Raw genomic sequence first — 25,429 nt, forward strand, 5'->3', positions numbered from 1 at the left:
CTCCTTCTCCGGGGTCAGCCAGGAAGATGTCCCGAGCCGCTATCCCCGGCTGGGGCCGGGCAGCCGCCTTGTGAGCCCCCGACCCGAGGCGCCGAGCCGCCGCCGCCCGATGGGCTGGGCCGTGGAGCGTCTCCGCAGTCGCAGCTCCAGCCGCCGTCTTCACAGCCCCGGCAGCATCGGCAGCGGCAGCGGCGGCGGCGGCGGCGTCTTCCGCATCGTTCGCCGCAGCGTAACCCGGAGCCCTTTGCTCTTTGCAGAATGGCCCGCTTCGGAGACGAGATGCCGGCCCGCTACGGGGGAGGAGGCTCCGGGGCAGCCGCCGGGGTGGTCGTGGGCGCCGGAGGCGGGCGAGGAGCCGGGGGCAGCCGGCAGGGCGGGCAGCCCGGGGCGCAAAGGATGTACAAGCAGTCAATGGCGCAGAGAGCGCGGACCATGGCCCTCTACAACCCCATACCCGTCCGACAGAACTGCCTCACGGTCAACCGGTCTCTATTCCTCTTCAGCGAGGACAACGTGGTGAGAAAATACGCCAAAAAGATCACCGAATGGCCATATCCTTTGCCCGAGCCCGGCAGCGAACCCCGGCAGCTGCGCCTCCCCCTCCTCCCTCCGCTTCCCCTCTTCCAGGCTGGGAGAGAGACCCGGGGGTTGATGGGAGGTGGGGGGGTCTTCCAGGGGCTGGGAGAGGGGGCACCGGGGAGGAGTGTGGAGAATCTCTCCACCCCGAGCTGGGTTGAGCTACCGTGGAGGCTTGGGGTGGGGGAGCCTGGCGAGTGGATTCCTCCTAAGGACCGATTTCAGGATGAGGGCTGGGCCCTGGGGTCGTGACAGGGGCCTGGGTGGGAGCTTCAGAGCCAGTTCTGGATGGGTCAGAGTTTTCCCACATGAGCACGGAGCCGGCCCGGGGCCTGGGCTCTCTGGCCCGGGCTGGAGAGCCGTGGGGGCTTCCGCTGGGTTTCCTTAGGTAGCCCTCTCTGGAATCCACGGGAGCCTCCAAAGCTGGAGCCCGAACCCCACTCACTGGCTTCTTCACCCCTGCCTCCTCCCGAAGAGGGGGCTGCTCACTTAGGGCAGGGTGCTTAGGGGTTCCCAGGCCCAGGAGCCAGTGGAAGAACATGTGGCCTTCACCAGGAGGGACCAGCACTGGTGGAGCTAATATCCCAGGGTGGGCCACTGGCCCCCATCTGGGGAAGGCCATGGTGGGTTGGGGGGCAATTCTCCCCTATGTCTGCCGGTCCCATTTCCTTCAACCACTGATCAGAGCCCTCATCATCATTTGGAGTGTAGAAAACATCCCATTTGCCCCATCTGAGGCCCTGACCTGGAAGACCCAGTTGGACTATTTCAATAAAAAAGACAGGGCAAGAGGAAATGAGGTGGCAGGTCCTTCCTAGGGTACGGTGTCAGGCCTTGGGTTGGATTCGGCTTCTCCCACCCTAGGGAATCGGGAGGGGACACCAGGAGAATCAAGCCTCCATGTGGACACCTCCGGGCAGGTAAATGCCTTTTTTTTTTTTTTTTTTTAAATCAAAGATCCAGAGGAAGAAGGTGAAGACCACATTTTCCTCTACTGAGATGCTATCAAAATGCAGATCCCCCTGTGTTTCTTTAAATCTGTGCCTGCTTGAAATAAACCTTGAGGAGGGCTTAACATCTGTTGAGATGTAGGCAGGCAAGGATGGGTAATTAGTCGGGCTTTCTAGCAGTTATCTAAGCATGACCCAGATTCCAAGTGGGGGGACGTACCCTTCTACCCAGGCTGACTGGCCACTATGCCATGCCCAAATGTGCTGCTCCTTGGCTTGTTTCCAAGTGGCTGCCCTCCGTGTACAAGCGAATGGGGCTGGATGGGCCCCTGGGGCTCAACGATGAGCCCCCAGTCCTTTGTGTTTGGTTTCCACTGTTATATACTCAACAGGGCTGGCTCCCAGGTGGTCCTTGGGTTGCTTATTTGAGGAGCTCTGTGGCTGGTGGAATCATTTTTAGGGGAGCCCAAAATTAAGCAAGCTTTTGGCTTCTGGGTGCTGAAATTCTAAGAGGGCTCTGAGGTTTTGGAGTGTGTGAACAGTCTACTTTGAGGGTCGTGAAAATTAGGAGGTTCAGCCTCTTAGGGGTCTTTCTAGAAGGGCACATCCCTGAGCACGATGTCATCTTGATTGGTGCATGAACCAGGAGCCCGGTCTTTGACTCCCAAAGTTCCAACCTCGTGCAGACTGTCTGAAATGCTCAGGGGTCTCTGTGATCACTCTGCCTGCCTCCCCACCCTCCGCCCCCGGTGGAGGGTGACAGGGTGTCAATGTGTGCATGCTCTGATAACTATAGGTGGGTGTCCAGGAGGAAGTCACTGGGCTGACAGGTTTCCATGTTGAAAATGGCTTTAGATCGCCTTCTGGAGCCTGGATTTGGAGTCTTCTAAGAGGAAAAGAAGGAGGTGGGAGTCCTAATGTTGTGTCCTCAGCTCACCCGGTCCAGATTGAATCCTGTAGATCAGAGGGCTGTTGGAGAGGGAGGGGATTGCCTGTGACCCCTCAGAAGGAAGAATCTCTGGGGAGGGATGCAAGTGAACTGGGAGCGTTCCGTTGGTACTTTAGGTTTTCTTTGGCTTTCTTGCTTTGTGATGAGTCTGTGCATTTTGTTCTCTGCAGACAGTTTTTATTCTCTTTTTGGCCCAAGGCAGCAAACACGTTACACAGCCCCACTGTGGAAGGGAAAGCTCTTCATCCTTCCCAATCTGTCACCAAGCAGGGTAATCCAGGTCTGAGCTTTCTCGGGGTGCGGGTAGATGAGAGGATACAGAGAACTGGGGTGGGAGGGTGTCAGATAAGGAACTCAGGGCCAGTGCAAAGAGATAGACTCTGGAAGTGCCGATGAGCCAGGGTACCAAGGCAGGTGTTGGCTTCTGTATTGGAACATTTCTGCCATTAAAAAAAATCTCTTTAAGTACTTATCTTGAACTTTTAGAATGAAGTTCAATATGTGTATACAAAAGTATGCAAGTCAAGTCCAGCTTAACATGTGTTCACAAAGTGACCACAACCATTGCAGCCAGGACCAGGACCAGAAAGAGGATGTGACCAGCTCCCCAGAAGCTTCCCTCCTCCCTCAGACCTCCTCCGTCTCACTCACACCACTGAGTTAACTACTACCCAGATTTCTAAGCCCACAGGTTCATCTTCCTCCATTTGGACTTCCTATAAATGGAGTCACAGGCTGTGTTCCTTTGTGTTGGGTTTCTTTTGCTCAACACTATGCCTGTGAGATTCATCCGTTTGCTGCAAGTGGTTGTAGGTTGTTCCTTCTCGCTGCTGTGTGGCATTTTACGGCGTGACTCTACCACGATTACTTGTGAGGGCCATTTGGGTAGTCTGCAGATTGGATTGTTAGGAACATTCTTGTATGTGTCTTTTGTTGAACTTTTTTTGTTTGTTTGTTTTACATTTCTCTTGGGTCTCTACCTAGGAATGGGGCTGCCCCTGCCATTCTTTGATGCACGTCTAGCAGGGCATGTATTTGGAAACGGGATCCACTAAGTTTGCAGCTGAATATGGAATGTACCTTCTTCACTGTCTCGTGGAGGAGTAGTGAGCGCATGTTCCGTGAACTTGGCTGTCTGCTCATAGGACCTAAAAGTGCTACTTCCAAATGCAAATTTCAGCATGGCAGGCAGCTGGAGGGTGAAGCCTTCCAGTCTCCTTGCCCTCGGGCACTTTGCCACTTCGATGCCTTACCCTTTTGCACCCTACTCTCACGGCGGCTCCAAGCTTGAAGCCGGCAGTGAGAATTAGGTATTCTCGTTCATTTTAGCTTTTTTCTTCTTAAGCAAGAAAACCCAAATGGAAGACTTTGATGTTCAGATTTACATTGCTGCCTTTTTTTTTCTCTTGGAGCATGCTGGCCAGCAGGCTGTCTTGACCACACACCTTGGTTCCATGTTTTTGTTGATCGGAAGTCTGATTTCAGGATGGCCGTGATAGGTTCTGGTGCTGGCTTCTAAGGAACTCAAATCTGTCAGCTCAATGAGGCGCATCTGTCAACCTTACCAGAGCCCCCACTTAATGCCACTCACTCCTTCTGATGTGCTACCAAACGCCAATGTGAATGTCATCTTCCCCCAGTCCTGCTGATGCCAGCAGATCTCCCACTGAGCACAATGTGAGAATTTGGGCCGTTGCAAGAGCCATGGGCCCAGGTCTGTGTGCTATCACACTGGGTCTCCTGAATTGCACGAAGGATTCCAGCTTTTCGCTCGTGTTTTCGGCAGTCTCAACGAGAAGCCGAGTCCCATCACATCAGGTAACCTATGGACATTGGCCGATTGATGTTCCCCAGTTTTTTTTTAAAAGAGGGATGTTCTGTATGGGAAACAGAGAGATCCCTGGGAGAAGTTGGAGTATGTTATCAGACTCCGCTCGTCCTGAAAAATAGAAAGTGCTAGAAGATACTACTATCGAACGCAAGACAGTATGACCCCTGTGAAACTTCTGCTAGACCAGCATGGCTGGTACTTTCAGAAGAGCAAAATTCTGGAAAGTAAAAATTAGCATAGCTTTTCCATTGGGATTTTTCCCCCCAAAAGGTACAATCCCTCCTCTGTAATCCCCAAACCCCAAATGCTCTGAAAACCAAAAGATCAGACCATATAGGGGTAAAAACCTAACTTGAACTGACCTGAGTTTGTAGTCTTTACATACAATCTTAATTTATTCCACTTGGTGTGCATTTTAGTGTGTTTTGATGCAGAGATGTTTGATATGCTTGATATGGGGCGCTGCTCCAGCTCCCCACTGGGAGTGTTATGTATGCCTTACAGTGTCTCCAAAATTTTCATGTATGTGAGGATTGTCTTGTTAAAATGGTGACTCTGGCCCAGCAGGTTTAAGGTGGGGTCTGGGGTTTTGCTTTTCCAGCAGGGTTTTAGGGATTTTCCGTGCTGTTGGTCTGTGGGCTCCACTGGGAGTAACCAGGTCATAACATAGATGCATCCTGTTACCTTTTTCTTCTTTTTCTCCGAGATCAGGTTTATTGAGGTATAAATTACTGAGAGCAAAATTCACCCTTTTTACGTACACTACTGTGAGTTTTGACAGACACATGCGGTCGTATAGTTACCACCAAAATAAAGATATGGGATGGTTTCAGGGCACCTGGCTGGCTTAGTGTGCGACTTGATCTTGGGGTTGTGGATTCAAGCCGCACGTTGGGTGGAGAGATTACTTAAAAGTACAACCCTGAAAAGAAAAAAAAAGACTGAACAGTTTCATCATCCCAGGATATCCTGTAATTCTTTCTGAGTCAGCACTACCCCAAGACCCTTGCAAGCACTGATCTGTTCTCCATCCTTATGTTGTTGCCTTTTCCAGGAGGGCATATAAATAGAATCATACTGTACATAGCTTTTGGAGCCTTGCTTCTTTTCTGCAGCCATTTGAGATTCATGCATGTTGTTGTGTGTATGAGTAGTTCATTTCTTTTTAGTGCTGAGTAGTATTCCATGGGATGGCTGGACCAGACTGTTCACCCATTTTCCAACTGAAAGACATTTGGGATGTGTCCAGGTTGGGCGATTGTGACTAGAGCCACTATAAACATTGGTAGACGGGTTTTAGTGGGAACATTGGGAAAGTACATTCCATTTCTCTTTCTGGGTAAATAAATACCCAGGAGTAAGATTGCTGGGGTGCGCGGTAAGTATACCTTTAACTTTATAAGAGACCGCCAAACCATTTTTTCAAAGTGGCTGTGCCCATTTTACATTCCCATCCTCGTTATCCCTTTAAAAGCCCCAAATTCTAAACTCCAAAGTACGTCTGGCTTCTTGGGTTTAGGTAAAGGATTGTGGGTGTGTGTAGACATTGCTGGAAATGGTAGCATGAACTTCTAGTCAGAGAGATGGGAAAGAGCGAGGAAGGTATGGGGAAGAGGGCTCTCTTGCTTGGGGCAACTTGGTTCTGCCATTCACAGTAAAAAGTCCAGCTCTGAGGCTGTGACACTCATGCCTGTCATCCTGTTCCCCACTGCAACCCTACCACACCTGGCATAAAGTAAGTACCCCATAAATGTTTGTCCAGTGAGTGAAAATGCCTCTCGTCACCCATTTGCTCATCATATAGATCTGCTTTGCCCTTATACCAACATTTTAGGTTTTCAATGGGTTTTAGGTGCACTGAGGGGATGGGGGGACAGGAAGGTTATGTGTGCCTAAGGTTCTAAGACCAAAGAAGGTCCCTGAGGTTACAGTGCTTGTGAAGTTGGGGAGCAGGAGACCCTTGAGAGTGAAGTCTTCTTTCAGGGCCTTGGGGGGATGTCTGTTGGGTGCTTGGGGCTTGTACACCACCGCTTCCCCACTGGCCCCCAGCAGCAAGTGCACATATGCACTCCCTCAACAATGGAAGGTACCACCAGGAGGGTGGATTCAGTCCAGAGATCATCAAAGCCCCAAAGCCCCATAGTTAATACATTTTGGAGAATGCTAACTCAGCTCTTTGGGAAGGATCAGTGTGGTGCCATGAAATATGACAGAGGAGATGGAAAATATTCTGTGCTCTGGGTTGGCCAGGCTATTTTGAACATCAGAGCCTCAGTTTTCTCATATTCCATGATGAGGATACCACTTCTGATAGCAACTCCCTCTGAGGAACCTTGGGGAGGTTAAGTGGGTTCACACATGGTAAATGCCCAGCGCAGTGTCTGGCAGGAAGAAGCTCTAAAATACATGAACTGTAATGTTGGAGAATACTTTCTCCCCTAATGGTCTTTTCTGGAAATTTTGGCTAGAAATCAGTTTCTCTGGATAGGAGTGGGAGCAAAGGGCCCCTCTGTGGCTGGCCAGTTCGGATTTGTTAATCTGAGTGTGGCACTCTTTGAAGCAACCCTCAGATGTTCTGTATTCTCTGTTCTCTCTGGAAGCTTTAAGGGGGAGAAATTCATGCCCACTTGACCTATTTTTCTATTCCCTTCAGTCTAAGATAAAATTTATTGTCTTTTTCTCCCTTGATCCCTCCCTTTGTGGGTGACAAGGTGAGGAAGTTTTAAAGTGTGTAGTTAGCTTCCATGTTTGCCCTCCCACCCCATCTCCTTCTGAACTGGCAAAAAGTCCAGGCCAGGATGGAGACCAAATGCCTTTGGACAGCTGCTGTGGTCACCCCAGGTGACCGATGGGGGTTTAACAGCAGAACCCTGCTCAGCTTTGGGGTTAGAATGTATCCCTCCAAGGCCTGTCTTTCTCATTTCTCCACTGTCCCTTACCTCCTAGGAGAACAGAAGAGGCAAAGAACATTCCAGGAGAGGGGACAGGGAGTGGGCTCTGCAACTTGGGTTTCAGAAACCACCAGGCATTAGTCCTTGTCTGGATAGGACAACCAGATGTCCCAGTTTGCCTAGGACTGTCCTGGTTTTAGCATCTCAGGGAGAGAGGAGGGGAGTAAGAGATGGTGCCAGGATGCAGGAAAAGAGAAGATAGGTGGCTTTCCCCTCTGAAAAGCTGGGACTTTTTACTGGAATGAATTGTGCTTTTGGAAGCTTCCTATTTAAGGCAGCTAATGCAAGAGAGATCCCAGCTCTGAAGCAAAATTTCTGAGTTAAGTCTGGATCAAGTTTTGTCATCTCTCTTGGGCCAAAGATGGCTTTTACCTTCTGTTTGGACTGGGAACATCCTTGGATCTTCCGTGAAGATGATTAGGGCTCAGGTTGGACCTGGAATTTGGAATTAGCGGTCCCTCCCCCAAAGGGCACTATTCCAGAGGAAGGGCCCCCTCCCTGGAGCTGTGAGGGACTCTTGACTTCGTCACCCACCTGCCAGTAAATAATATTCACGCTATTAAGTACTGTTATCCTTTTAGGTCTGTGTGTAAAATTATATGTATATATAATTTTAAACCAATTACTAAAATATATTTATACAAGTAGATTTTATAGGAGGGCTAAGTCTGATTTCAAGAATAAATTGACAGCTGTGTCTCAGAGGAAGCACTAATGCAGACCTAGAACCTGCTGGCAGAAGGAAGGGTCGGGTCACATGGTTTCTGACCTTCTAGAACCTACCACACTCTTTTCCCTCATTGGCCTTTATTAATGATAACAGGAGCAGGAGGCTGTCCGGACTTTCACTTGCTCCCATGAAATGTTTGTTTCCCATGTCATGGCGTCCATGGGAATGTTCCTGTCTGTGCAACAGCACCAAAGAGTGGAGGCGGAGGAGAAGAGCCAGGGCAGGGGAGGTGACGTAGAGTGGAGGCAAAGCCCACAGGGCTTGATGATAGGCGACCCGCGCTGCACGTCTCAGCTCCAGCCCCTAGTGGTGGAGCCTCAGTCTCCTCATCTATAAAATGGGCAGAACAGCCCTACACCCAGGGAATTCTGGGAGGATAAGAAGATACTGTGCATAGAAACCATGTGGCATGTATGATTATGCTGTGAAAAGGATTTCAGACCCCACAACGGTGAGGGCTAGGCTCGTGTGGCCACCGCACCGGCCCAGCACCAACAAAGCTGAATATGTATCTGTGGGGTGTTTTCTTGGGCTTCCCATTAACAGCCTGTTGCTTTAATCCTGCTCCAGGTGCACAATACACTCTTCAGTATTATCTCTCCTTCCACTTGTTTTTCCTTATTGCTTGTAATAGTAATGTAGAAACACTGGTGGACCGGGTACCTAAGTCACAAACTAGAAGGGTGGTCCTCCAAGTGTGGTCCCTGGCCCTCCAGGGTCAGCATCACCTGCTCTAGGGCAGAGGGACTTACCCTTGAGCATCTGTCAGCGTCACCTAGAGGGCTGTTTAAACCCAGGTGGCTGGATTTGGGGTGGAGCCTGAGAACTTGGATTTCTGGCAAGTTCCCAGGCGGTGCTGCTACTGCTGGTCTGGGAGCAGACCTTGAGAAACTCTGAACTAAACATGATCAGTAACCTGTGGTCTCAGACCTCACTTTTCCTCCTGCTCCTGCCCCACGGCACTCTTCAAAGGCAACCACTATCTCTTGGATGGTGTGCGTCTCCCTCTCTCCCTCCCTCCTCTCTTTCTTCCTTTCTTAAAGGCTTTGTCACATATTTACATACACCTTGACATAAATTTAGCTTTCCTGGTTTCTGAACTTTGTAGGCTTCTAGAACTCATATTTGCCTTTTCCACCCAACTGTACATCTCTAAGATTCATCTGCTGTGGAGTGGAGCTGTAGGTCATTGCTTTTCCTCTGCTTAATATTGCATTGTGTGATGATACAACTATTTATCCATTTTCCTGGGTGAGGGACGCTTGGGATGTCTCCAGTTTGCGTGAGTGTGTGTGTGTGTGCCTGTGTGCGTGCATGCACACGTATGTGTTGGCTATTTTGAACAGTGCTGCTGTGGTGAATAAATAATTTTTGAATGAATGAATTTAAGGTGTTAATTTTAGCCTGTGTACTTGGGAACCTAGCTTCAGCTAGAATCAGCTGAGATTCATCAGCGTTTATGGAACACCAGCCATCTGACAGGCCCTGGCTAAGCTGGTTCTCAGTCTCCTCCTCATTCTAAGGGCTGGGTCAGCCAGACAGCTCCCATTCCTGTTTGGAGAGTTGGGGTCTTGAACAAATTGGAATAGTCAAAAACATTTATGGACTTGAATTATCTTTGGAAGAGGTGTTAGAATGAAAAAATTTTAATAGCCTGGCCCGTTCTTAACCACAAAAGCCTGTGGTGCAGGCTTTTAAGTTACAGATCATGGATGGATGTTTGTGGTTTATAGGGAGGAAGGTCATCCCACGCAGTTAGTATGGAATGAGTGGATGGATGGATGGATGGATGGATGGATGGATGGATGGATTGATCTGTGGATGGTTGGACTGACAGAAAGATGGAGGGATGGGATGAAGGAAAGGAAGGGAAGGAGGGAAAGAGGAAGAGAGGAAAATGAATGATGTGGGATGGCTGGGTGATTGGATGGATAAGTGGATGGGTTATAGGTGGATGGATGAATAGATTGGTGGATGGCTGATGGTTGAATATACGAGTGGATGAGTAGATGGGCAGATGACTACACTGCATTGAAGGCTAAAAAACTGGATGGGTCGACAGATGGGTGGTTGCATGGGTGGATGTTGAAGATATGGCTGTGTCTGGCAGGGTGGTTGTCCATGTTGGATGTCTGATATTTGGTGTTCTTAATGGGTTGTTAATGACCAAGTCCCTCTACTTGCCACCTTCGTTGTACTTGTCTCAGTATCAAATGAATCTCGCAGGCTTTTTGTGAAAATCAGTGAGATTGTGTGTTTGTCTTTCTCTAATTAGAAGGCTCCTTGAGGGTAAGGGACAATGATTTACCTTCTTCACACACCCCCAACAATTCCTGTGCCATATTACATAGTTCCTGTGCATAAATGTTTGTTAATTGAGTAATGATGAGTAAAATAAATGGTGTTGTTGATAAAGATTATTTAATATTCTGGGAACACCTGGTTTTGTTTATTTCCACACTGGGACTGGAAGTGGAGTTCCATCAGTGAATAGTGGTAGGCTAGGGGAACAGGTCTCTTCTGAGCAGGTTGGATAAATGCCCCCCCACCCCCTATTCCTACTCACTGACAAGAGATCACCAGATGCACCAGAGTCCTATAAGGCCCCACAAGATCTGGTCCTGGTTTTCTCTTTGGTCTCATCTCTCTCTCTCTCTCTCTCTCTCTGTCTTTTAATATTTTATTTATTTGTACATGAGAGACACACACACACACACAGAGGCAGAGACATAGGCAGAGGGAGAAGCAGGCTCCATGCAGGGAGTCCAATGTGGGACTCTATCCTGGGACTCCAGAATCACGTCCTGGGTGGAAGGCAGACGCTTAACCACTGAGCCACCCAGGCGTCCCATCTCTTCTATTCTCTGCCTCTTCCGCTCGTCTTAGCTCCACTGGCCATTTTTGTCCACACCCAGCTCATTTGCATCTGAAGGCGAAGGCGTTTGTGCTGGCTGTTCCCTCCACCTGTCTCCCTGTGGCTGACTCCGCTTTATTTAGGTCTCAGTGCAAGACTTGCATCCTCCAAGAGGCCTATCATTTATTGAATACCTAAAGTACAAAGAAGGATGTAAAATATATGTATACTCTCCTATCCAGAGGGAATCTCTGGAGACATTTTAATGTATTTCATTCTGTACCGTTTTATGAATATAAGCCTTTGTGAACACATTTCCATGCCACTAGACATCCTTGGAAAGCATCAGAGCTCTTATGTACCATTGCACAGGCTGTACATTGCACAAGGGTATCATATCTCATAGGCATCATGGAGCTGTACATTTATTATTTCAATTTCCCAGCTGATGAAAGCTTAGTATCTTGTTCTACAAAAATGAAGATATTATGACAATTTTTTGACAGATGGACCTAACAACTTGAAAAAGGGGTGTCTTATTTAAATTCACACAGTGGTGCTGTATGGGTTGGCAGCAACCCCAGAAAAGACTGCTGTTAATATCTGACAGTACTCTGTTTTGCGGATGTATCCTACTTCAAGTAACCATTTCCAGTTGTTTGTTTTGCTTATAAACAACAGTGCAGTGAACATCTTTGTGCATCTTTGTCCAAGGCTCTGATTATTTTCAGAATCAAATTTTGGTCTAGATAAAGTGCTCAAGTCTGAAAACTATTGCCTGCACTTTCTTTGAATCTCTAAAATAGATTTTGAGACCAGGTGACTCAATGTTCAGGAAATTGACGGAGAGGGACAGGGAGAGAACCGCTGTTTGGTTTAGAATTTTTCCTGGGCTTCATGTAAAGCAGTGCGTTTGGACTGGGGGTGGTTTTGCCCCCCACGGGACTTTTGGCAATGTCTGGAGACATTTCTGGTTGTCGTGACCATGGAGGGCAAGGTGTTACTGGCATGTAGTGGGCAGAAGCCTGGGATGCTGCTGAGTGTCCTAAAATGCACAGGACACCCCCCAGTAAAGAATCACCCAGCCCAAGGTGTCAGTAGAGCTGAGATTGAGAGATCCTGATGTAAAAGATGTCACAGATTTCCTGGAGGGGAGTGGGTGGATTTCGGGTTTTTGGGTGACTTAAATTGAATTTACAGTTTCTCTTCCTAACTGGGTGTCTAAGCCAGCTTACTGTGAACTTTAGATCCCACACGATCAGCAACAGGCTTGCTACCGACAGATTCGTTGATGTAAATATAGATGAGTATATAGAAGGAAATCTCAGCCGGAGTTGGAAAATGTTGGAATGAAAGCTGCTGCGGCCTTTCCTTCTCCTTCCTTCTCCTTCTGTTGCCCAGTTTTTAAATCGTGTCTCACTTCTCTGGGCTCCTGGTGTGGTGGGTGCTGCTGGTGTAGACCGTGATTCTCTATTCCTTAGTCCTCACACCCAAGGCTGGCCTTGGGCATGAGCAGGAGACAGACCCTGGGGCTGTCTTAGCTTAGAGATGGCAGTGAGGAGAGGAGTGTATTCATTCATTCCTGGTGAATTCATTCATTTATGAATGTTTGTTGAGCACCTACAATGTGCCAGGCAAGTGGGGGCAGATGAGGGCAGGAAGGTGACAGGATATGACTGTTTCCTTATGACAGAGTCCCAGAAATGGAATCGTTGGGTCATATGTCAGGCTTTGGGGTCAGATTGCCAGGAGCAATAAGTCTGTGTCCTTTCAAACTCAGAGTTCTCCTTTCCCTGGTTACATGGCCCCACTGACTCGCCCTTGATTGTACATCTCCACCAGGCAGATAGTGAAAAGTGTCATCCCCTTGTGGTACAACATGTATCTTCAGGAACCTAAGAAGTAGAGTGTTTTCTAGGTCTGTGTGGGCCGTCTGCATTTCCTTCATGATGCTCCTGGTCACGTTCTTTGCTCTGTCTTCTCTAGAGATATTCTGCACAGATATCTTCTGGGGGCATGCTCCAGGCATTCTGTGGCTCTGTGTTGAGTCTGAGTCAGCCCAGTGTAGTGGTTAAGAGGCAGGGCTGTAGAACCAGTCTACTGGGATTCGAACCTCGGCACTTCTTTCCAATCACATCATCCTGAGTGAGTTGCTTAACCTCCTGGGCATCTACTTCCTCACCTGTGAAATGTGTGTAACATTAGTGTCCACCTGGTGGGTTGTCCTAAGGTTCAAGCAGCACCTAGAACAGTGCTTGGCACATGGTGGGTACTGAATAAGTTTGGCTGCACTATTGTTCTGGGGGCCAGGCGTTAGCATCCCCCTGTGTCAACATGATAGTATGTGTTTTTGTGTACCTCTGTTGAGGCTGAATTATTTCAGGGTGCAGTAGCCACCATGTGATTTAGAGCACGCTCTCCAAGCCTTAATGCCAGCCACAGCTCTTCTAACTGACCAAAAAGGATCTGTCAACCCCCCAAAACTTGATGAGAAGCACTGGACCATTTTCCCACATTCACGATGGGTGGGCCCTTTCTTCCCCGCTGTGCTCCTTCATGTCCCAGATTTCACTGGAGCCCCAGTAAAGAAGTGCAATATTCTGGGAAACTGTGCGCCTTTTGGACAGTGGTTAGTAGCTCCTTTCTGGAGAGCTTATGACTCTTAGGCTAGGTGAGGACTACTTTGGCTGACTTCATCTTTATACTGGCCCCAAAAGCTCAGTGGGGTTGCTTTTGCCCTGTTTTACAGATGAGCATACTGAGGCTCAGAGATCTAAAGTCATTTGCCAAGGTCATACATCTAGCAGGTGGGGAAGCCTCCCCAGACGAGTGTCAGCATAGCAGGGGACAAAGGCCCAGAGGGGCAAAAGCTCGGGTTGTGTCTGGGAAGACATTCATGCTTCAGAGAAGCTGGAGTGCCCATGGGCAAGAGCTGGCACCAGGGAGTGGTTAAGGGATAGAGTTTGAGGTCACCCAGGACTGGGTTTCTCTCTGCCAGGGGTGTGGCTTCTGGGATGGTACCTAACTTCAGAGAGCCTTGGTTTCTTCATCTGTACAATGTCTGTGGGTAGAATAGTATTTAAGTCCCAGGCAGGTCGGGAGGATGAAATCGATGGTGAATGTCAAAAATCGTGCTTGGCACAGAGTAAATGCTTAGCAAGTGGTGGAAGCTCTTCATTTCCTCCTTGGTATGGGCACTGGGACACAGATAGACATAAACAGACACAGACGGCTGCCCCGATGTGGCTGGCATTCTAGCTGGAAAGACAAGGGACCAGATAATGAACACTACAGTAAGTACTATGGTGCAAAAATAAAGCAGGGATAGGAGATACAGCAGGATGGTGAGGGCAAAGAGTGTTGATGGTGAGCCAAGCCAGGAGGACACCCAAGAGGTGGGTGGGCATGATTCTGGGGAGCAGGGAAGGTGAGGAGCAGGTGGCATGAGGCTGGAGGTCTGTTTCATAGGTGGCTCTGTCTAGGGAGTGAAAGGGTTTGGCTGGAGAGACCCAAGGGAGGACAGGTGAGGAGTCCCGAGCTGATGGGTAGTGCTGGGAAAGGAAGGACGGAGAAGACCCAAGGGACTCCCTCATTTCTTCTTTCCTTGGAAGTGTTTCTCATTTTTAAAGACGCAGACAAGGGGATGCTCCAGGTTATTTTTGTCCCTAGGATGTTTATTAAGGTTCTAAGGCACCATTTTTTTTTTCTAACCTGTTTGAGGTCTCAATTCTTTCTTTCCTTGGAGATTGTATAGACCGTGCTGCCCAGTATGGTAGCCACTAGCCATGTGTGACTCTTTTGACTTAAAATCAATTTAAATTAAATAAAATGGGCAGCCCGGGTGGCTCAGTGGTTAAGCGCTGCCTTCAGCCCGGGGTGTGATCCTGGAAACCCAGGATCAAGTCCCATGTTGGGCTCCCTCCATGGAGTCTGCTTCTCCCTCTGCCTGTGTCTCTACCTCATTCTCTCTCTCTCTCTCCGTATGTCTCTCATGAATAAATAAATAAAATCTTTAAAAAAATAAATTAAATAAAATGAAAGAGTCAGACCCTCAGTTGTAAGAGCCACATTTCAGATGCTAGATTGCCAGATGTGGCTAGTGGCCACTGTACTGGATGACGCAGATCTAGAACATTTCATCGCTGTGGGAAGTTCTGTAGCACACGCTGTTTAGAACCTGCCACAGCAGCATCTCCTGGGAGTTTGTAAGATATACAAAATCTTGTCTCCCCCACCTCATATTTTTTCAGTCCCAGTCTGCAGCTCAAGAAGATCCTCAGGTTGGCTAGAGTTGGAATCACCTAAAAGTTTTACAAATGCTGATGCCCTGAGCCCCACCCCCACAAGAGCTGGTGAGATTGGTCCAGGGCTGCCCCTGGACATGAGGATCTTAAAATATTCCTGGGTGATTCTAAAGTTTAGCTAGGTTTGACAGAGAGTCCATCAGGTGGTTAAGAACTCTTAGAAGGCAGGTAGATTGGAGTTGGAACTGTGTGACCTAGGACAAGCCACTTACCCTCTCTGAGCCCCAGGTTCCAGGATGTGCTAGCATCTCCCTCCCAGGGCTGTGGGGGAGCAAACTAGGGGATGGTTCAGAGTGCTGAGCAGGGGGCCTGGGATGCAGATGGTGAGGACTCCCTACATAAATATGTTAACTTCTTAAAATTGAGGTCAGCAGCCTTAGAAGTTAATAGTTGGAGTGAAGGAAATGAAGCTCTTTTTTTTTTTTAAATGGTTTTTAAAAATTGAGTTAAAATTCACCTAACATAAAAATTAACCACTAACCATTTTGAAGTGCACAGTTCAGTGGTATTTAGCACATTTGCAGAGTTGTGTGACCATCACCTCTGTCTTGTTCCAAGACATTTTCATCACCCCAAAAGGAAACTCCAGTCCTTATCAGGCTACTCCCTGCTCCTCTGCCTCCCTCCTGTCACCCCTCCCCCTCCAGTATTGTTCCTCTGGTCTGTTTCTTGGATTGACCTATTCTGGTTTTGGGGTTTTTCTGCTTCCCTCCCCCTGGCATCCAAAGGAGACTGTGAGCACATGTCAGAGTCATCTTGGCCCTGGGGGTTGCCACTCACACTCATGGTCCCCTTGGGCACCCTGGGCCTTCCCTCAGCCCAGGTGAATGCCAGCAGCAGGCCCATGTTCTGCTCTCCTGGGGCCGCCACAAATGAGAGGTTTCATCCCAGCTGGGTTTCTGCTAGTTAAATATTTCATAAAGAAGACCTACAACTTGTGACGCCGGGAGCGTTTGATAGTGAAGTTAATGAGGGGGAGAGAGTCACAGGCAGCCCACGGGTCCCTGCCTGAAAACCACCATCCCGCATCCCCCCAGCTGTGGCCTCCCTCTGTCTTTAGCACTGTGTCTGGCACCAAGCAACTACTTGACAAATGTATGTTCAAAGGGCGTGTGTCTGTGTGTGTGTGTGTGTGTGTGTGTGTGTGTGTGTAGGGGAGGTGGAGGAAGGAAAGGAAGGAGAAAGATGAGGGGGAAAGGAAAACAGAAAGACTGGACAGGTGTGTAGGGTGGGGAAGGGATCTGAGAAGCAGAGACTGAAGTGCAGGGAGGCCAGGGAAGCTGGTGCTGGGGGAGGGGGAGAGAGACATGGAGGAAGCAAGCAGGGAGGGTGAGGAATGGCAAATCCAGAGAAAGCGAAGAAAGAAACAAGAGGCAGAATATGGTGTCTTGTATCTCTTTCCCTCCTCATTGCCCTTGACAACCTTTTCCTCCCTCTGTCTCTCCATTTCTCATTTCCTGACTCTTGCTTTCTTGTCCCGTCTTCATCTTTTTTCATTTCCTGTGTCCCTCTTATCTTTTCATTTTCTCTCTGGGTGTTTGTCCTCTTTCCCTTTCTCTTCATAAACCATCTCTAGGTGTACGTGTCTTATTGTGTCTCGTCAGTCTTTGGCTGAGTGTGTGTGTGTATGCGTGCGTGCATGTGCACACCTGAGAGAGAGAGAGAGAGGGAGAGAGAGAGAGAGAGACAAAACCTAGAGAAGAATGTAGGAACATAGACGGACATTTTAAAGACCAATCATGAAGCGAACATCCATTTTGCGCAGGTCACGGGCCAGAGCCACCGACCCCTCAGATTCCCCCATAGGCCCATTCTGTATCACAGAGCACCCATGAGGACTGGATGGCATAGTCATTAGATTACTTTTCTTTGTGGTTTTACCACCTAGGTGTGCATCCCTAAGCAATGCAGTTAAATGTTTTGTGGTTTTGAACTTTGTATAAATAAACTTGGGCGATATGAATGGTTTTGTGTTTTGCTTCATTGGCCTGCAATTATATTTGTAAGTTTCATCCTTATTGCGGTTTCTGTGGCTCCTTTGTGGTCATATTTGTTCACTGATGACGAACATGTGAGTTTGTTTTCCTTTTGGGCGCCATCATGAACAACATCGCTTGTCATTTATGGCTTTTGCCGCATGCATGCCAGAGTCTCTTGAGGATAGAGGCCTCGGTGCAAAATTGCAGGATATTAAAATTAGTGCAGTTTCAGTTTGACTAAATATGAGAAACTGTGCTGCAAAGTGCTTGTGCTCATTTACCCTCTTGCCAACAGGGACTGAATGTTCAAGTTGCTCCACACCCTCACCAACACTTGCAAATGTCAACCTTTAACTGCAGCCCTTCTAGTAGATGCAAGATTTCCGGTTGTGGTTTGTGTGTGCTCCCCAATCACAAAACAGCTGAACACATTTTACTATATTTATTGGGTATTCAAGTTCCTTCTTTCATGAAGCATTCTACATGCCATGTCCACTTTTTTATTGGGTTCACTTTTTTTCATGCTGATCTGTAGATGACCCCAGTCTATGCTGAAAATAGGTCGTTCATCATTATATGCTGTGCAGTATCTTCTCTTGGCTTGCCTTTTGATCCTTTTTTGACGGCTTTTGACATCGGCAGTTCTTAATTTTAATGTGGTTGAGTTTAGAAATCTTTTCCTCTGTAGTTTGTGGGGTTTGTATGTTAAATAAGAAAACCGTCCCTATCCTGAGGTCATGGAGATATTGTATATGATTTCTAAAGGTTTTATAGTTTTTCTCATTGTCTGTCTTCAATCAACTTGGAATTGATTTTTGCATATAGTGTGTGGTAGAGGTCCAAGTTCCCTAAGAGTTGTCCCAGCACCATTTACCACAAAGTCCAGTGACTTGCCTCATGATCTAGGAGACAGCCTCTCTGACTGATTTAACTCCTACTTCCTCTGGTCTGATCTGCTTTTATACTCAGCTAATCAAGCCACAAATACTTTTTGAGTGCTGATTATGTACTAGGCACTGGGTTATAGCAATAAACACAACAGATGTGGACAGTGCTTTCATGAAGCGGACAGTCTGGCAACGATGACAGATAAATAGTTGTGACTACTTAGTTTACAATCACAAATGCTATAAGCCCTTTGAGGAGGGACCACTCCAGCTTGCTCTGAGAGGAGCACTAAAACCATGCCCCCGGAGCAGGGAGGCGGGAAGCGGGGAGTATAATAAACTGAGTCCTTAGGGCAACTCTGCTTTTGGGAAAGATGTTCTGACCAGAGGAAGCAGCATGTGAAAGGTCCTCTGGCAGATGTTTAGTTTAGGAATGTGGTTATTTATTGTAAAAGCATCATTTGGCCACTTAAGCAGCAATACGATGAAATTGTGTCTGTGAACGGCCGCACTGGCTGCTGTGTAGAGAATGGATTGGGCCCCCGGCTAGAATGAAAAGCCAGGAGACCAGTGAGGAAATGGCTGTAGTCCTTCAAGGAAGGCACCATGGTGCCTTGGACTGGGATGGTGGTTATGGAGACAGAAATCAGTGATCAGACTGAAAGGTGTTTTGAGCTGGCTTGATTCCCCCCCCCATCTCTGTTCCTTTTCTGGTTGAGTTTTCTGGGTGAGGAAAGCAGTTTGTGTTCATGCCAAGGGTATGTGCTCTGGAGGACGTATTTGCCACAGATGGTCTTTGGAATTCTAGCCAAGAGAGTAGCTGGACAGCCCCTGGCCCCCAGGGTTTTCTGGAAGCAATTCAACAGTGGCCATTTATTAATAACAGTGACAAAAACGAGTTGATAGTTTTTCCTTCAAAACGCCATTCAGTTATTGCTTCATTTGTCACCCCCAACCCACCCTAGGAGATGCGTGGGGGAGAGAGACAAGGATTTTAACCTCAATTTTACAGAATGAGGGGAAGTTAATTTGTGCTCTTGAGATCACACAGAAGATGCTGGTTTGGGAACTGGAATCCAGTTCCTTGACTTTCGGGCTCCATCCCATTAATGCAAGGTCACACACCAGCTCCCCAAACACACACGTGCAGACCATTTAACCCTGGCTGCACCTGAGTAATTGACAAAACCTCAGTTTCCTTGACTGTAAGGGGAGAATTGAAATAAAATACCTGCCTCCAAAGTTTAGACTTGACACACAGTGAGGACTCACCACGTTTACTACGTGAGTCCATTAGTGCCCTTCGGTTGCCAGGGGCAGAAAACTCAAAGGGGCTTAAACAACAAGAGAGGAGTTAATAGCTCATGGATGGAAGAGTCCAGGGAGTGACCAGCTTCCAGCTCATCTGGATCCAGGAATCAGATGACATCATTAGGCTTTGGTTTCCGGGCTGTGCTTTCCGAAGCTGGCTCCATTCTCCCTACGGCCAGGACACGGCTGCAGTTGCAACAGTGGGGTCCTCCCGAAATATTCTTTCACTCCCATTTTCCCAGCGTTCTCTGCAAATGACTTACTGCTTTTGATTGGCTCTGCTGGGGTCACGTGCTCATGCCTGAACCAATCTCTTCAGGGAACTGGGACATGGGAAAGGGGTGCTCTGATTGGCTTCGGCTTGGATCACATGACCTGTCCTGGTATTGGGGGCGGAACCAACCTCGTGGAGCTGGTAGGACTGATCTCTTTAAAAGGTGGATCCGTGTATATTAGCTGCTACAACAGAAGTAGTGAACCTTACTTCCTCCTTTCACCAGCTTTCTGTTGGCTAGAATTTCATCCTGTTGTGTATCAGCGAAGGTCTTATTAGGAAACACAAGACACCCTTTAAGAATGGAATTAAGAGATGTGGGCAGGGGTGCCTGGGTGGTGCAGTGAGTTAAGCATCCCGCTCTTGGTTTCAGCTCAGGTCATGATTTCAGGGTCAGGAAATCTCTCTGCCTAGTGATACTGCACTCAGCAGTATCTGAGAATCTCAGCTTGAGATTTTTCTCTCCCTCTACCCATCTCCCCACTTCAAATTAATTAATTAATTTAAAAAAGAGAGATGTGGGTAGTTAGCCAAAGCAGACAGGACAGGAGGAAGAGAAACAGGAAAGAGAAAGATCTCAAAAGCTGGCTGACTCAAGCTGCAACCATAGAAAATTGGCGAAATAAACACCCCAACTTCATGCTCTCCCCCTGTCTCCTGCCATAGCTCCCCATTGTCCAAGCCCAACTGGAAGCCAGAGGGTAGGGAGTTCAATGAGGCTGTGTAGGCAGGCCAGTCTCCCTAGGCATAGCAAGAAGAGGAGGGAAGACACCCAGCACCTGTGGCCTACTTAACTGCAGGGGAGACTGGGACACTTAGTCCATGTATGCATCGAGGTGGACGAGGTTTAGTGGACACATCATGTGGTCTTTTTCACAAGGAGAAATCAGGTTCTTGGGTGTCAAAAGTTTTACTTTGCTGCCTTATTATTATTGTTATTGGTGGTGGTGGTGATTACTGGGTGCTATGTGCCCTCCTATCTCATTTTCTTTTCTCTCCGTCACTCTTTTCTCGCTTTGAATGGAAACCTTTTAATCTTTGAAAGGAGTTCAGTTCTATGCCAAGCTTGAGTGTGGGGCCGTCTGCTTAGAGACCTGGTAGCTGGAGTCTTAGCAGGTAGTCTTCACCCTTGGCAAGGCCCTCCACTTAACCTGAGGCTGGGGTGAACGGAAGTCGCCTGAATGGGGGCAGTGAGAGAGGCTTTCTGTCTGAAGCAAGTGACTGTCTTGTGGGAGGTTAAGCCTGGGAGAGAGGCCCCTCAGGCTGAGCTCAGGGAGGGGGACTGAAGTCCCATGGGCAGGAAGCAACTCCCTTAGTTGCTTCCTTCCCTCCCTCTCTTTGGAGCCTGTCTTGGCAGCCAGAAGTAGGTGCATAAATGAAATTGTAGTTTGGATGTGCTAACAATGGCTCCTGCCCACCCTACCCCAATCTAGTCCAGCTGTGTTAGCAGTGGCTCCTGATATCCAGCCCCTTCCAGGGTCAGCCCAGCAGCTCTAACAATGGCCTGTCCCCTCCCAGCCTTGCCTACTTCTTTGAACTCTTGTGATGATAGGGCTGTCACTGGCCTGCCTTCTTCCATTTAAGTTTAACTGGCCTGTCCTCCCTTCCGTGGAGACCGGAAGAGCAGTGCCTCATTGCTTCTGGCGGCCAACCAGCTAGATCCCAACCTTCCAACCACCCCACTCCACACTGAGGAGAGTGGCGGACAGACCCATGTCCCCTAGGGTGGTGTGCTGGCTCTGCTCTCATGAGCTCATGGTTCCTGATTTTCATCACCTTCCCGATTCTGCCGCATCTGGCAGTGATGGCTGCACAGGTTCAAATCCCAGCTTGACCACTTGGGCTTGACCGACAGGGAAGTAACTTCACCTCCCTGTGCCTCTGTTCGAAAGTTCTGGACAATATACCAAGCACCTCATTCTCATCAAATGAGTTTGTCTTTTCAATGCCTTGAGGGATAGGTGGCATTATCATCATCCCAGGTGACAAAGGGAAAAAAGGGATGGAGAGACATTTAGTAACTCTTCTGGGGTCTCACACTCCATGAGCAACAGAGGTGGGATTTGAACCCAGGCTGATTGGCTCCAGGGTCTGTGCTCTTAATCAATAAGAACAATGATAATGTCCTAATTCAGTGAGCTGTTGAACAGATTTAATGCACTAGCATAGACAAAAAAGCTTAGTAGTCCACTGCTGTATATAGAATAAGTACTCAATATAGATGTTTTATTAGTGATTTTATTATTTTATGCTATATAGTTGTATGTTAATATATGCTATGAGGACTTAATGTATTAATATGTAATTCTGTATTTTTGTTATGGTACAGGGGCCAGCAAACTTTTTCTGCAAAGGGCTAGATAGTAAAAGATCTGAAGCTTTGCATTCACAGGTCTCTATCGGGGTCACTCAGCTCTGCTGTTGTAGTGAAGGCAGCTATGGACAATAAGTAAATGAACAGATGTGGCTGTTTTCCAATAAAACTTTATTTAAAAAACATGCCATGGGCCATAGTTTGCCAAGGCCTAATCTAGTATATATTATGCTGTATTATGTATCAGCAGTTTTTCTGTGTTCCTTTGTTTATATCCTTCTTTTCTTACAAAGCTGGCTTTTCTTTCTCTCCTTTGCTCCTATCTTTCAGCAAAGCATGTCAGGCCACTGGGACATTTAGGTGGTCCTAAGGGTCTTTTATCTGATAAGACATGGGGAGTGAGGGTTGCAGAGACTCTAAACTCAGGCCTCTCTCTCTCCTCCCTCCCTCTCTTCCCATCTCCTCTCCTCTCCTTCCTTCCCCCCTCCCCTCCCTCCCTCCTTTCTTTCTTTCTTTCTTTCTTTCTTTCTTTCTTTCTTTCTTTCCTTCCTTCCTTCCTTCTTTCTTTCCTTCTTTCCTTTCTTTCTTCTTTCTTTCTTTTCTTTCTTTCTTTCTTTCTTTCTTTCTTTCTTTCTTTCTTTCCTTTCTTTCATTATAGAGAGAGAGCAAGCACAAGAGAGTGAGTGAGGGGAGAGGGAGAGAGAATCTTATGCAGGCTCCATGCTCAGAGCAGAGCCCAGTGCAGAACCTAACTTGGGGCTCAATCTCATGACCCTGAGATCATGACCTGGGCCAAAATCAAGAGTTGGGTGCTTAGCCAACTGAGCCACCCAGGTACACCATCTCTCCCTTATTCCTGAGCTCTAGAAGTCACCACTCTCCTTTTTCCCTTGCTGATTTTCTCTGCCTTGGGGAAACCCATGAAGAATCTCTGAGCTCCTCTCCCCAAAATCTCTGCTCACTCACCCAGCCCCTGCTACACTGGCCTCTTTTCTCTGACTCAAACACACCAGGCACAGTCTTATCTCAGGGTCTCTGCACTGGCTTTTCCCTCTGCCTGCATCCTCCTTCCCCAGGTAATCTCATGGCTCTTCCCTCGTTTCCTCTAGAACAATGCCTGAACATAATAGGTGGTCAATAAATGTGTTGAATGAGTGTGCTGTATGTCTTCATTCATTTTTACTGCTGATTAGCATTCAGTGGTATGGAAATCTCACAGTTGGCTTATTCAGTTACCTGTCAATGGACATTTGGGTTTATTCTCGTTTTGGCCATTGCTAATAAATCTGCTTGGCAAATCCTTATAAATCCTTTAGGTTTTGCATGAAATGGTGTATCTTCAGTAAGCCTTTCCTGACCCAGTCTCCCCTCCCTGTCTCTTCCATCTTTCCTTATGGCACTTATCACAATGTACAATGATGCATGTATATTGTAGGAGTGCAGGCAACATTCCAGCCAGAACTGTCTACTTCCAGAGTGAAGTATGGAAGACAGATAAGCCCCCACAAGATCTGTAAAACAGCCCAAGGGAGTGGCTTAGTTCTCAGGTTTCCAAGGACAGAGAGATAAGGATTTGTCTGGCGAGGAAATTCTGGGGCTGCCTCTTTGACGAAGGGGCTCTTGGCTCCTCATTCATCCATAAATCTGCAAGCACAGGATGGAAAGAAAACCATCATGAGGTCTCTGAACCCACAGAGCTCCCTGCCCATTGTGAAGACAGTGGGGCTGACAAGTCATTGTCAAACAATGTCATGTGATGTCATATGATGACAAATTGTCATAAAAGCTGGATAACACAATGGGAAAGTGGCTTAGATTGCATGCCCAGTCCATGTCTCAGAGCATCTGGACCCTTGCAGCAGAGTGGCTGTCATCAGGGCCAAATGTGAAGGCGAGTGAGAGTCAGGGCAGGAAGAAGTTGAGCCAGGGACAGTGTCACCTTTGTGAGCCCAGAACTCTGCCTGCTTTGCCCTCTGTCATATCCTCAACGCTTAGAACACTGCCTGACATATAATAGAAGCTCAGTTCATCCCTGCTGTGTGGATAGTAATAAAGAACAGTTATCGTGGCTGAGAACCAGAGCTGTGAACTCAGATTGAGTTTGGTGGCAGGTCCTCCATTATTTGCTACATGCCTGACACTGAGTCTCTGTTCTCCTCCTTTATAAAATGGATAGAGAATAGTGTCTACCTTACTGGGCTGTATACTCATTTCATGAATATTGATCAAGTATATGCAGTGAGCAAGGCACTGGTCTAGACATAGGAAGCAGAGGAAAGTCCTTGCCCTCTTGGGCCTATGTACTCATTGGGAGAGACCTACAATGAACAAGAAACAAAATAACAAGTTAATTGCCTAGCACTGTAGAAGATTATAAGGGCAGTGGGGAGAAACAGGAAGGAAAGGGGATGGGGAAGCCGATTGCTGTGTTGGATAAGGCCTCCCTGAGGATGTGGCATCTGAACCAAGGCTCAAAGATTGTGAGGAGGAGACCACGGCGGTGTCCAGGGGAAGAGAGTGTAGTCTATGCAAAGGCCCTGAGGTAAGCCTGTTGTGTTGGAGGAACATCAAGGAGGCTGGTGTGGCTAAAAGGAAGGAGCAAGACAGAAAATGGGAGGAAGAGAGGTCAGAGAGATGACAGGGCAGTTGAGCAGGGCCTTGTTCTGTGGGGATGACTTTGGCTTTTGCTGTGAGTGAGGTGGGGGCTGTGGAGGGTTCTGTGCAGAGGAGTGTGATCTGACTCATGTTCACAGGCTCCTCTGACCACTGTAGGGAGTGAGGGACTTGGGAGGAAGTAACAATACTGGTCCAGGAAAGTGGGGATGGGACCAGAGCATTGGCTATGGACCTAATGAAGAGTGTTTGTATTCTGGCAAAATTTTTAAAAATGTGGTGAAATATGTATAACATAAAATTAACCATTTTGAGGTGTACAATTGAGTGTCCTTCAGTACTTTCACATTGCTATGCCCCCATCACCTCTATCTAAACCCACACTTCATCCCCCAAAAAGAAACATTATACCAGGTAGTAGTCACTTCCCACTTCCTCTCCTTCCAGTTTGTGGCAACCACCAATTCTGGATACAGTCTGAAGGTTGACCAGTAGGATTTTTGGATGGCTAGGTGGTAAAGGCTTGGTGAATTAATGTGCAGACAGCACTTGGGTAGCCCATAATGGGTACTCATAACTAAAATGGCCATGGTGCATTGGCAACAACGGTAAGTGCTTTCCAGAAACTTTGCTCTAAAGCTAAACTGGCTTACCATCTATGTGGAATTCCCATGTCCTGGCTGGGTGTTCAGCCCTGGGGTTGGGATGGGAGAGGAGTAGTCAGCAAGGCCAAGCCAGCATCATCCATTCTGGAACACCATCCAACTCTGGTCCAGATTTCCCAGAACCGTGCAGGAACATGTCCAGGGAGGTACAGTGCAGCTGATAGGAGTCCTGGCAAGCCCTGGCCTTGGCTTCCTGGGGCTGCTGTAATACCAACCAGTATTTGTTAGAACTTCAACCTGA

General features: G+C 47.8%; 1 protein-coding gene across 1 annotated transcript in view; it reads left to right on the forward strand.

Moving 5' to 3' along the window:
• The window catches only part of CACNA1A (calcium voltage-gated channel subunit alpha1 A), a 288,336-nt gene that overhangs the window by 73,356 nt on the left and 189,551 nt on the right, over positions 1 to 25,429 (forward strand). Inside the window, exon 4 of the mRNA XM_072721457.1 lies at positions 258 to 551. Coding sequence (XP_072577558.1) covers positions 258 to 551 — 294 coding nt within the window. The remainder of the gene's footprint in view (positions 1 to 257; positions 552 to 25,429) is intronic.

Source organism: Vulpes vulpes, chromosome 9, assembly GCF_048418805.1.
Source record: "Vulpes vulpes isolate BD-2025 chromosome 9, VulVul3, whole genome shotgun sequence".
NCBI classification, from domain to species: domain Eukaryota; kingdom Metazoa; phylum Chordata; class Mammalia; order Carnivora; family Canidae; genus Vulpes; species Vulpes vulpes.